Here is a 12,237-nt window from a genome sequence, read left to right on the forward strand (position 1 = left end):
CATCGAGGAGCACTACACAAACTCTTAATCCTCCCTCTCAAGATCATTGCTTTGATACTTTCACCATGGCTGGCCGTTTCGTGAGAGCTTCCAAGTATCGTGAGTTGTGATGCGCGCTTCAGCTAAGCTTACTATCCTAACAATTCCATGTAGGTCATGTCTTTGGACAAGGCGCAAAGAAGGTACGATCGCGTTGAATAACATGTTATATACTGACACTAACGACCCCATAGGAGCAGTGCTATGACAACCTGCGCATCTCCAAAAACGCCTGGGACACCAACCTGATCAAGGTCAGCCCAACGTGCACGCGACCTCAAGAATGACGCACTCACACCCCCTAGGCCAACCCCGAATACATCGCAGTCAACTGGGAAGCCAGCGGAGGTGGCGCTTTCGCCGTTATCCCCATCAACGAGAAGGGCCGCGCGCCCGACCAGATCCCCCTCTTCCGCGGGCACACGGCTGCCGTCCTCGACACTGACTGGTACGCGCACCCACTCGATACGGGAGACTACGAACAGTGCTGATTAGCTCATAGGAGTCCCTTCAACGACTCGCTGATTGCATCTGCCTCTGACGATGGCAAAGTACGTCACTGAAGCCCAAAGCCAAAGTCGAAACGCACGCGCTGACAATGGATAGGTCTTCATCTGGAAGGTGCCGGAGAACTTCACGCTTCACACAGACGCCGAAGAGCCCGCAGATGTTTCTCCGCAGGTGAAGCTTAGCGGCCATATGAGGTTCGTACCTTTGGGCTCCGATCCCTCCTGAACTTCTCCTAATACCCTACCAGGAAAGTCGGACACGTCCTCTTCAACCCCGCGGCCGAGAACGTACTCGCCTCCTCGTCTGGTGATTGCACCGTGAAGCTCTGGGATGTCGAAGCTGGCAAAGCGAGGCTTACCCTTACGCACAAAGACATCGTCCAGTCCTTGTCGTGGAGCGCCGACGGAGCATACCTGGTTACAACTTCCCGAGACAAGAAGCTGCGCGTTTGGGATGTACGCCAGGAGAAGCCTGCGCAGGAAGTGCCCGGGCATCCTGGAGCCAAGAACAGCCGCGCTGTTTGGATGGGCGAGCATGACCGCATCGCGACCACGGGATTCTCCCGCATGAGCGACCGCCAGCTGGGTCTGTGGGATCCCCGCAACCCCAGTGAGCCCATTGGTGGCTTTGAGATCCTCGACTCCATCTCTGGTGTGTGCATGCCATTCTGGGATGACGGCACACAGTGTCTGTACCTCGCAGGCAAGGGGTAGGTGATTCAGATCTATCATGAAGAAGACCATACTGACTTGCGTAGCGACGGCAACATCCGATACTACGAATACGAGAACGACAAGTTCGAGTACCTTACCCAATACACTTCGCCTAACCCCCAGCGTGGAGTCGCCTTCATGCCCAAGCGCGGTATCAACCTGCATGACAATGAAGTGCTTCGCGCATTCAAGACAGTTAACGACACCTACATCGAGCCCGTGTCCTTCATCGTGCCCCGCCGATCAGAGATGTTCCAGAGCGACATTTACCCGCCCACAACAGGCCTTAGGCCTGGCACAACGGCAGACGAGTGGTTCGGTGGAAAGACTGCAGTTCCTCCAAAGATTTCGCTCGAGAGTGTTTATGATGGTGAAGCGCCGAAGGAAGTGCCAGCGGAGTCCATCCCCAAGCCTTCGCAACCTGCAGCCGCAGCATCCAAGCCCACTCCGGCTGCCACCATTGAGAAGCCAGCGCAGTCGTCAGCACCCGCACCAGTCGCTTCACGCGGACCGCCGCCAACGATGAATGACAACAAGCAATCGCTTGCTGCAGGCGCTTCCAAGTTTGCTGACGACGATGTATCCGACAAGGCGAGCGAGTCGAGCTTCGAGGAGGTGACCAAGCCTGTTTCACGCCACACAGCTACCGCTTCTCGCCAAGAAGAGAAGACTAGGGGTCCAGCGATCACCAGGGACCCTGAGCCGACTCCCGCAAAGCCGACCCCTGCACCTACGATGGCCCCATCAGAGCCTGGCGCAACTTTGAAGTCTTCTGAGCACACCCCCTCAGCATCGACCTCCGCTCCCGCAGCCAGCTCCGGCGGTCCTGCATCGGCACTTCGTGACGCCCTCTCCGACATCAAATCTCAGCTGGAGCACCAGAACCGCGTCATGTCCGACCAGTCCGACCAGATCGCACTCCTTGTTCGCGAAGTCTCTCACTTGAAGGGCAAGCTCGGTTCACACGAGCCCTCAGATCGCGAGAAGGACGAGCGCATCCGGCAACTGGAGCTTGAACTCGAAGAAGCGAGGTCTTGAGACCTGTATCACTTTGAGCTCTCGCGACCCCATTGCTGACACCCGTGTAGACAGGAAATCCATTTCCGTGGGTTCATCATAGAGGGTACTACCAGTCACTCGGACAATTACCACGATGCACGGGAGGAAGAGGATTCGGAATGAGCGTCTTGTGATGTGGGGATGTTTGTGTGTGTATGTACGTCTAGTGTTTGGACCTGGCTTGCTTTGATTAGCAAGGTGTTCTTGGGTAGCGGCATTGTGTAGAAAAAACTGATACATCATTATTCCTGATAGACCGCGGACGTTCGTTCCCTTCCCAGTAGTTGGTATGCCGCCCTTTCATCTGACTGCTGACAAACTTCAACTTAAGCTAGTCATCTTGCGCACGGACTGAATTTACTAGACTTGGCAGGCACATACGAAGCACAGACTTGAATCTCCTCTTCCGGATTAGGACATGCACGATGCTTGACGCTTGAGTTGTAGCATGAGTAAGAAAATTGCGTGCGAGAAGGGCGTTGTATTCATAGTGAGGAGGGTTGGAAGAGGTATATGAAGAGTCGAAGACCTTCACGAACCTCCCTGACCTGTCCATCTGTTCTTACCAATTCGACATCGCGATATCTAAAAGACAAACATGTCTCTCAGCACTACTCCCGCTACTCGCTTCGATAGCTTCGATGTATACAAGACGTCATATAAGAAGGTCGGCGAGCATGAAATTGAAGCAAATGTTCTGGTACCCAAAGACATCAAGCCGGGCAAATGTCCAGTAATGATCAAGTGGCATGGCGGTGGTCTGGTACACACTTTTCATCCTCAACACCATCTCCATTGCTAATAAAGCCATCCAGACCGCCGGAACAGCCTTATATCCCAACTGGTTCGCCGCATACTTCGTCCCCTTCCTCCACCGCAACAACGCAATCGCCGTCCTACCCAACTACCGCCTTACTCCAGAACACAGTGGCTCCGACATCCTCACAGACATCGCCGACTTCCACACCTGGTTCAGAGAAAATCTACCCTCCTATCTCTTCACCAAAAACCCCTCCGTTGAGCTAGACTTCGCCCACGTCCTCGTCCACGGCGACAGCGCAGGCGGCTGGTGCGCGCTGCAATCCATCCTCACGCAACCCCAAGGTACATTCACTGCATGCTTCTTACAATACCCCGTGACAAGCGCGTTCCCTACGTCGCCAGACGACATCCTAATGGGCCAATCCATCCCGCCCAAATCCACGCTCGACGCCTTCATCGCGTCCATACCCCCTGGCTCGATAACGAGCAGCGCCACGCCCCCCTCGCGTGCATGGCTTGCACCGATGCTGCGCGCCTACGGCCGCTGGGGGGAATTCTTCGGGGAGGGGAAACATATCATGCCTGATACGGCGGTGGAAGACGCGAGGTTTTGGGTGCCGATGTGGATTATACATGGAAGGGATGATAGCGTTGTGTCGGTAGAGTGGACGGAAAAGTTTGTGGAGAGGGTGAGGGGAAGGTTTCCGCATGTAAGGGTGGAGGTTGTAAGTCCGGAAGGGGATCATGGGTTTGATGCGGAGTTGTGCGAGGAGGATGCGGGGTGGTTAGGGGAGCTGTTGAAGGGGGTTGAAGGGGGGTGGTTGGGGTGAAGAGCAGGAGGTAGAAGTAATAGTCTTGAGATTCGACCTGTGAAAGACGTATGTTCTGGGTCTCGGGGTTTGAGTGGAGTGCTTCTTCGTGTGCGATATTACGCTATTGAGCCACCTTATGAAAGCCATATGGTTTCAGTCTCGTGGTGTGCTTGGATTGCTTCTCCATCCATGATTCCGTGAGTGTAGGCGTCACCTACAAATTCTCTCCGATGGACGTTTTCCATGTCATACTTTCGGTTGATTTTGCGCAGGACGAATGGTACTTGGCCGCCGTACAATACCCAGACTTCGTTCCCAGGGCGTGCATCTGGCGGTCCAACGCCAATGTATCCTTTCTTAGTGATGAAAAAAGCTTGATTCGGGACTATACCGCATAACGACTCATAGAGCGAGTTATGAGTCTTGTCGAGAAGAAGTGACGTCCACAAGTTTTCCAGATACTTTTCATGCAGGGGTTTCGCGCGTTCGATGGGATATTCTGCCATGATGAGGTCACCCAGCACCGTCTTGTAAAGCGCTGATTTCCATGACCCACCAGACGTGTACTCTGTTGGGTTTCCGTGCGAATTACGCCAATCGTCCAGGAGCTTGGTCCAATCCATCACTGTGTTGTAAAGTTTGTGCGAAGCGAACGGCACGTTGTCAGGTACTTCATAGACATCGCTGCATACTTCTATCTCATCAACAAATGACCCTTTAAGTGACAGTATTATTCCTCTATCCAAGAGACTGGCCTGCACCAATTCCGCACCAGATGCAGAAAACTGTCGATAGCGATGAGAGTGATTCCACCACTTCAGTTGTCGCCTGCCAAGGCGGTTGGTGGTTGCAAAGTCAATAGCCCATGTCGGAAGGCCCATAGTCTTGTGTGACATCTCGCTGGATCCAATAAAAGGCCTGAGGCCTTGCTCGAGTTGGATCAAATCGAACGTGACGTTTGCGAAGAGCAGTGAAGCAGGTGTTTCGTAATCATATGATCTGGCGCTTGGAATAACATCCCTAGGAAGTAACCCCATCAGAGCATAAACTTTATCCGGAGGATCCGTAGCGTCGCGGTGCCGCCATCGCATGAGTAGATCGAGCGGCCCGTCATGGCTGCTGGAGTGTATGAAGCCGTGTACGGGATACAACATACGTCGCAACATCTCATAGTGATGGACACGCTTGGCTTTAAACGTTTCTGGGAAATGAGCGTGCATCAGATCACTCCGTAGATGACGCGACGTCGCTAGGATATCGGCTCGCGACACTGTTAGATGGCCCCAGACGAACACAGCGTCGTGCGGAATTATTGCTTCTTGTACAGTCCAAATGCGGCTCCACCATGGATTACCGTACATGGCGAACGCTGCAAAGGCTCTCCGTGCAGCTTCTCCCTCTGGGGTCTGTCTGAACAGGATTGGTAGGCCAAGGTACTCGGTGGTCGCTATCGCTGCGACTTCCTTGAGAAAGCCGAACACAGCAGTAGCCGCTTGACTATCAACATCGCCTAGTTCTCCGAGCCAGATGACGCATACAGAACACCTCCTGTAGATGTCCCTCATCATGGCGACTTGGTTCGATCGCTCGAGGTTGTCTGACTGGTTGATGCACAACTGGTCGATCCAAATTGTGCGTATCTGCTGCGGATTGCGCAGTCGCTCGAGAGCAGCGTAGAGATTCTCAGTGACAGACACATTCTGGCCAGATGCCACTATCTCTTTTGGAGTGCTGCGTTCACCCCATACATACGACAAGGCTTCGTACTGTTCTTTGCCATCTAGACTGATGATGCGGACCTTGCATTCAATCTGATCGCCGGTATTTCCGGGCAATAGATCGAGAACTCGGATTTCTCGTTGAGTAGGTCGAAAGATGGCCGTTTTGTCATCTCGCGGTATTACTTCAGGCTGAGCTGAGGCTGAAGTTGAGGATTGCTGCCCCGCAGCCTCAGGAACCATATCTTCTGCAATGTCGAAATCCCGCAGAAGATACTTGCAATGATTCAATATCGACTGCTTTCCGGTGAGATGGAAAATAAAGAGTGTTGATAGCGTGCATGACAGTCAGCTACATCGTAGTTAGGGTCTTGTCATTACGGCCTGCGCCCACTCCTGCGCCCATTGGTTGGGGTCGATCGCTTGCGCGTAATGGTGGCCGCATGATACCTTTACATCAATAGTGCTGGATGATACATGAGTGGAGAGTACATACGAACTTATCCAAGCATCGCGTGCGATTTATTGCTCTCATGTGAAATTCGAAACCTTTGGATGGAAAGTTTTTGGTCCGCAGCCGTTTGCTCGATTATACGACGTCAGTTACCCTAGAACAGTGCGCGCGGCGCAGGGACTGTACACGAAGCTCATGACAGCACGAACTGAGAAGATGGAAATCGTGATGAAGATGATGGAATTTCATGCAAACTCTAAAGGAGTGTACTTCAATGCTAAAGTAGCGTCTCTCCCCCGGGTTCTGTAGTATTAATTGCCACGCGCTCGTTCCTGCCGATGGAACTGACACCACAAGCGATTGCCTCCAGGTCTAGATTGACCGCTGGACAGAACTTCTCATACTCCTCGGGAGGAGTCAAAGGTCACTCAATGTATGGTTACCATGGGAAAGGGTATGGCAACAACTGACAAGCATTAAACGAAAGTCCAAGTGGACGTGGTGGCAATGTGCATGCATCAGCTTGAAGAAGATAGGTGAATGAAAACGATGGACCCGTCTAAAATCACACTGGCATCAAACAAGTATCTTTCACTTGGTCTTCGGAACATATAATCTCGCTATTCTCAGTGGGCGCTCACGCTCAATCACCACGGAGGCAGCCCCACTAATTACCACCTGCTCCCTCACTAAAACCTTGGCCGCTAGCTCGAGGCTCTCTTCCCCCTTCTATATCAGCCTCCTCTCCCTCTGAAGTCGCTCACCACAGGGCAGCTCTCGTAGAACGGAAAACGAGAGCCAACCAGCCAAGACACCATCCTTACATCTTTGGGGCCTTACCAGAATGTTCCTGTACAACTTCTTGCTCTTCCTGGCCATTGGTCTGATCGCTCTTGTCAGTGCAGCTCCGCTCTCTGAGGACGGCCTTGAGCTGCTCGACATCACTCTCCCAAACCGGAACATGACAGGTAAATTCTTCTGATCCTCTGTTGATCCGATCATTAGCTGACGTGGCATGACATCAAGCTGAGGGCTACGATCCCTCTTTCGATTACTTCGACTACAGCACCATCCAAATCTGGATGGGCAAGGACAAGGTTTCGGTCGGCACTATGACCGGGGCAGATCTTTACAAGACTGTGTACGCCTTGCTCGACCGCCGTTGCTCGCCCAACAATAACCGCGACTGTAATGGCGTGCAGTTTGGCACATTTACCTTCACTAGCCGTTGCATGGTTCACTGGCCTGGCGGCGTCGAGAATTGTGAGCATTCTGTTTCTGGAATCCATGTAATACAAGCTGACAAGAACAGGTGACACCGACATCTGGTCCGTTGGCGCTCAATGGGAGAACGATGAAGTCCGCAAGTTGCTCATGGCCGCTGTCGCGCTTTCTTTGGAGGCTGTGACCACTCGCGAGATCCAAGGACCGACCAACTGCTACGACGTTACTGGCAAGAAGGGTTGCAACGTTGGCGATGTTGTTCGCGTACGTCTCCCACGCTTTCAAAATAGCTTTACGAGTTCAAACTAATTTACGAACAGGTCAACTTTCCCAATTCTCCCGGCTCCAACCGACGCAATTATATGCACATCACTCTTTCCAACGGAAAGACTGGCTACGGAAACTGGGACTGCTGCGAAGGCGACAAGCGTCAGATTATGGATCGGGCGGCGGATTTTATTGGCCCTAAGATCGTTGATCAATTTTCGCAGTGGAAGGATCGGGGCTTCAGCCGTGATTCTCGCTGTATCATCAACGGCTGGCAGTCGTGTTAGAGGAGCAAAATATGTCCAGCTTTAGCTTGATGATGGTCTCACGGTATCAGATGGCACGTCCGTAGTTATCAACAGCTAAAATATCTAATGACCTAAGTACAGGCTGGACTAAAGAGAATGAGAACATGAACAAACGCAAAAACATACATTGCTACTGGAAACCAGAACAATCAGCATGAACGTGTAGTAGAGCTCCAGCGCCGAACTAACGTGGTTGTTGTTTGCCGGACAAGGCAATCGTTAGTGTGAGCATTCGGCCGTGCCGCGGGCCGCTAAGTGCGTGCTAGTACACGACTTCTTGACCTGTCTTCATACAAAACCATGAGTATTCAGGGAGATTACGGATTGAGTGCTTATTTTTAGTGCTTATAGCGTATGAGCATTTACTTTTTCTCTAGCAATCGCCATACGAATGAGTCACAACCGAGGCGAGTTCACATTGGCCCACGCACAATCTCCCTAGCCCTGTCTAAATCTTCCGTGATATCGTGATTCCAGATCCAGTCCATTCGCTTCAGAGCATTTTGCTCCAAGGCTCCCAAGTCATCTCCAATACCATCTCCTTCAAATTCCCATAGCATGCCGGCTTCTCTGCTTGTCTTAACCAGCTTCTGACTCCTAGGTCTTCTTACAGCATCATATGCATGTACTGCATTCACAATATCTGAGCTAGACTTGCAGCTTGAGAGCAGACTACTGAGTACGTATACATCTTCGACACACATGCCCGCACCAGCGCCTTGATGAGGCGTCGACGCATGCGCTGCATCGCCCACGAGACAGATAAGTGGCTTGGTGCTGTAGTAGGTCGGCGCAGGCGGGTGGTTGAAGAGCGCCCAAATGTCAGGCGACTGCACATTCGCTATCAAATTCCGTACTGCAGGACTCCAGTCCTTGTAGTCTTCAAGCATTTCCACTCGAGAAGTTTGCACCACCCACTTTGGATCTGTCCAAGTCGGTCTTGACGAAAACGCGACAACTTGAGGTATGTTAGCATGTCTATCGCACGCGGGAGATCAAAAGAAGTGAAGTACCGTTTAGAATCGTGCCATGTGCAATCGGAAAAGTGAGCACATGTCCATGGTACCCAACATACATTTGCGCTGTTCTTGGCTGATCGTCTCCCATGATCTCGACCGCCTTCTCCATTGGAATGAGTCCTCGATATGCATATTTTCCTGAAAATACTGCAGAAGTTGCGTCAGATTCTCCAAGAACGAGCGCACGTGTGCGCGACTTGATGCCGTCGCATCCCAGCACTGCCGTGTGTTGAGCGGTGGTTCCATCGGCGAAATGCAACACGGCATCGCCGGAGCCATCATCCGCCTCCGTAACGTTTAAAAGCCTCTTCTTGAATTGCGTGATACCGCCTGGCACAAGTTTGACCAACTCGTCTAGAAAATGTGCTCGATGAACACCGCCTCTTGGACCGCTGTGTGCCGGCATCACAAATAATTCTTCCCCCAGTTTCACTTTGCGTTTTCCCGGCCCCTTGTTTAAAACAACCTCTTCTTGCGACGCATCGATAATTTTCCTCTTGTCACCAACACGTAAAACAAACCACCGGGGTGGATTTGTTACAGTGTTGCCTTTGTTGCATTTCTCGAAAGCCGTAGCGATACGTGAATCGATCCGGCCCATTGTGCGCACCATAACTGGCTCGAACCCAACACCAGCGCCGATTTCACCGAAAGCTGCTGCGGACTCATACAGAGCAATGGAAATGTGAGGAGCATGTTTGAGAACAGCGATTGTAAGCGTCAAACCAGCAATGCCACCACCAATGATGGCTAGAGACAGTGGCTTTTCAAGAGGCGGAGCGGCAAACATTGTGGCAGGACCGTTCACAAGAATGCAGACCGGAGTTGTGGAAGTGCAGTAGGCCGGAGTAATTCGTTTTCAACTAAGGGAAGTACCAAAGTTCACTGGCGTACACTGGATTCTGGAACATCCTCCGTTCACTGACTGGTAGTGGGCCCAGTCAGCGCGAGCCGAAATCATTGCTCTGCCCAACCACGACTGAGCTAAATGGATTTTAAAACTTGACGCCTGATTTTTCGTGTGCAGCCGATATTCTGCAGGGGTCGATGAGAGAGTGTTGATAAACGACATGCAGCTAGCGGAAATTGTGACTGCATTAACCGGCGGCGTTACATTCGGCGCGCCTTACTTGGCGCATCTAACACTGGGCCGCCCGTGCAGCAATCGAACCATCCGACCCTGGATATTCGCGCATCGAGATAACTGCTGATCTGTTGCTCGACCGAGATGCGAAAGCGACCCGTTTTCTCGACGAACCGCCCGTGATCTGCGAACTACGAGGTTTGCAGTAAAGATCGTCGAACTGATGAGAAGACAGCTTTGATCTGACATGATCTGTATCCAGGGTGACATGGGCAAAGATCCGCATAATTCGATGCTGTTTGCGAATCGTTCGACAGGCAAGGTCTAGATGATCCGCACTCGTGATGGACTAGAAGTCTGAGATTCTATCCTACAGATATCCGAGCTTCAACGGCATCAGTCTCGAACAATTTTGACGTCTGTGGTGACTGTTATGCCCTGCATGATCAGATCGTCGCTGCCATCTGAACTTTCTGGCCTGCTTTTTGTCGTGATGTGTGCCTCGACCTTGCCTCCCTTGATGATCTGCTCCTGGCTCTCGCTGGGACTGATATTACGATACGCATCCGCAGGTCCTCTTGCTCCGTTCTTCATGTCACTGAGAGGGAAGTTGTTCCCAGTCCGTGTTTCATGGCCGAGTCTGGACGTCATTCCATGCGAGCCCATGACGCCGCTTCCATACTGCTGGTAGTGTCTCGAGGATCCTTTGGAACTTCTCCATCTCTTGGGCCACATAGATCCGACAGTTTTGCGAAGACTGATGAGACATGCACAGATCACACCTGTAGCTGCTTCAATAAAGCTCCATAGGTTCGCAGGCGCGGATTCGTAAGTTGGCTCTTTGGTGTGAAGACTCAGTGGTAAGGTAGCCATGCGCAATGCCGTGGTCAAGCAAATGAAGAATCCCATAGAAAAAAGTATGACCAGTCCGATTTTCGAGCCGAAAGACATGTTGAGCCTCATGATTACAGGCATGGGTAGAATAAAGATAGCGAGATCTGTAAGAAGATTAAGGCTTGCGTTGGACCATCTATAGTTAAGATTAGTGCTAGGATAATACATTTAGGTATGCCCTGAATGTCTCAAGCCATGTCTCTGGATTTGCGTACCGGTGCGCTGCAAAACTGATGCATGTCCCAGGGATTTTGCGGTCGTAGACGCGGTCGATCGGATTACACTGGAAAATGCCGACAAAGAGGAATGAAACAGTCCAGCCGAGGGATATGACTCCCAACACTAAGCAGGCCTGTCTGAAGCCCTTCATTGGAAATACGCGATAGTACAACGCGATGAAGGCCATTTTGTTGAAGCCATTTGTGAGGGTATAGAACGTAAAGGTCATCCAGAAATACTAGATAATTCAAGTCAGCCAGCTGCACGACGTGAACGGAGTAAACTGATCTGGGGTCTCCGTAGCAGAACATGACATCGGAGCTTACCTTCAATGCCTTTTTAACGTCACCGCCAGACTCCTTGATATCTGCGATACGCTTTCCAAAGCCGTATGTGGTCGCTATGTACATACATGTTGCTAGCAGAATCAGGCAGATCTGAGTATGGTCAGCAAGTGATATGCTTTGATCTTCTCAAACTTACGTTTGCTGCTATCACAAAGGCATCTTCTACACCAAGCCAGCCTCTGTTCTTTACTGTGGCCATAATCCTGCAAAAGAGGAGCAGCGTTGCAATCGCCGTCATGGTGATCGTTATCCATCGCATATGGCTTTGCTCTTCCGGATAGGCTTTGAAGATCATGTTGCCGTACCGAGTCAGAGTGCTCGTGTGCTCGTGTGCTTACTCTGAGGAACATAGATTGAAAAGTCGATGCGGCGAGTAAGTAAATCAGAGATTATAAGTGACCGAGAGCTGGCCGACTACCGGTTCTATCAAAGACATCGATTGGAAAGTGTTTGACATTGCAGACATGCTCACTGTATACGACCGGTACTGCATTGACCGTGCAAAGGCTCAGTGTGTCCAAACTCCTCTTAATCCTTACCAAAATCTCCCTGGTACCTTACGGCGGTATTATGATTGGGTTTCAACGGGGCAGTGTTCCGATCAGGATCGCCTCCAGATCAATCATCAGTGGCAAGGGCAAGCGACTAAAGACCGTTATGATGTGTCCTGGCACACGGGCTCCATGCAAGGTACCTGGAAGAAAAAGCTATACGCATATGCCTCACACTCCGGTAGCCCGCCTCGGGTCACTGAGCTTGAAACGTGATTCGAGGCAATATGATGTATCAGCAGCGACCTTCCTTACTC

The 12,237-nt window shown here is 51.5% G+C and overlaps 6 protein-coding genes across 6 annotated transcripts; 3 read left to right on the forward strand and 3 right to left on the reverse strand.

The window, feature by feature from the left end:
* Positions 1-65: 65 nt before the first annotated feature.
* SNOG_12952 (hypothetical protein) lies at positions 66-2,300 on the forward strand (the record flags this gene model as incomplete). Its single annotated transcript, XM_001803114.1, has 8 exons — positions 66-99; positions 154-182; positions 240-293; positions 345-487; positions 542-590; positions 646-743; positions 797-1,258; positions 1,307-2,300. The coding sequence occupies 8 exons, from the start codon at positions 66-68 to the stop codon at positions 2,298-2,300; spliced, it is 1,863 nt and encodes a 620-aa protein (XP_001803166.1).
* A 770-nt stretch (positions 2,301-3,070) lies between these two features.
* Positions 3,071-3,913, forward strand: SNOG_12953 (hypothetical protein; the record flags this gene model as incomplete). Its single annotated transcript, XM_001803115.1, has 1 exon — positions 3,071-3,913. The coding sequence occupies one exon, from the start codon at positions 3,071-3,073 to the stop codon at positions 3,911-3,913; it is 843 nt and encodes a 280-aa protein (XP_001803167.1).
* A 116-nt stretch (positions 3,914-4,029) lies between these two features.
* Positions 4,030-5,856, reverse strand: SNOG_12954 (hypothetical protein; the record flags this gene model as incomplete). The annotated part of the gene is made up of 2 exons (XM_001803116.1): positions 4,030-4,915; positions 5,255-5,856. The coding sequence occupies 2 exons, from the start codon at positions 5,854-5,856 to the stop codon at positions 4,030-4,032; spliced, it is 1,488 nt and encodes a 495-aa protein (XP_001803168.1).
* Positions 5,857-6,911: 1,055 nt separating this feature from the next.
* Positions 6,912-7,845, forward strand: SNOG_12955 (hypothetical protein; the record flags this gene model as incomplete). The annotated part of the gene is made up of 4 exons (XM_001803117.1): positions 6,912-7,035; positions 7,094-7,330; positions 7,380-7,555; positions 7,612-7,845. 4 exons carry the CDS (start codon positions 6,912-6,914, stop codon positions 7,843-7,845), a joined length of 771 nt encoding a protein of 256 aa, XP_001803169.1.
* Positions 7,846-8,199: 354 nt separating this feature from the next.
* Positions 8,200-10,238, reverse strand: SNOG_12956 (hypothetical protein). The gene is made up of 2 exons (XM_001803118.1): positions 8,942-10,238; positions 8,200-8,824 (listed from the first exon to the last, which is right to left on the reverse strand). The coding sequence occupies exons 1-2, from the start codon at positions 9,673-9,675 to the stop codon at positions 8,749-8,751; spliced, it is 810 nt and encodes a 269-aa protein (XP_001803170.1). The 5' UTR covers positions 9,676-10,238; the 3' UTR covers positions 8,200-8,748.
* A 127-nt stretch (positions 10,239-10,365) lies between these two features.
* Positions 10,366-11,724, reverse strand: SNOG_12957 (hypothetical protein; the record flags this gene model as incomplete). Its single annotated transcript, XM_001803119.1, has 5 exons — positions 10,366-10,999; positions 11,079-11,320; positions 11,409-11,449; positions 11,495-11,519; positions 11,566-11,724. The coding sequence occupies 5 exons, from the start codon at positions 11,722-11,724 to the stop codon at positions 10,366-10,368; spliced, it is 1,101 nt and encodes a 366-aa protein (XP_001803171.1).
* Between the last annotated feature and the right edge of the window lie 513 nt (positions 11,725-12,237).

Source organism: Parastagonospora nodorum, assembly GCF_000146915.1.
Source record: "Parastagonospora nodorum SN15 chromosome Unknown scaffold_24, whole genome shotgun sequence".
In the NCBI taxonomy this organism is placed as follows: Eukaryota; Fungi; Ascomycota; class Dothideomycetes; order Pleosporales; family Phaeosphaeriaceae; genus Parastagonospora; species Parastagonospora nodorum.

What these genes read in the sequence shown, in the direction of transcription:
- SNOG_12956 (XM_001803118.1), bottom strand. Translation starts at nt 9,675, where the DNA reads ATGTTTGCCGCTCCGCCTCTTGAAAAGCCACTGTCTCTAGCCATCATT. An exon ending in CAGCCAAGAACAGCGCAAAT is followed by an intron (nt 8,825 to 8,941) that starts GTATGTTGGGTA and finishes ACATACCTCAAG; the next exon opens with TTGTCGCGTTTTCGTCAAGA.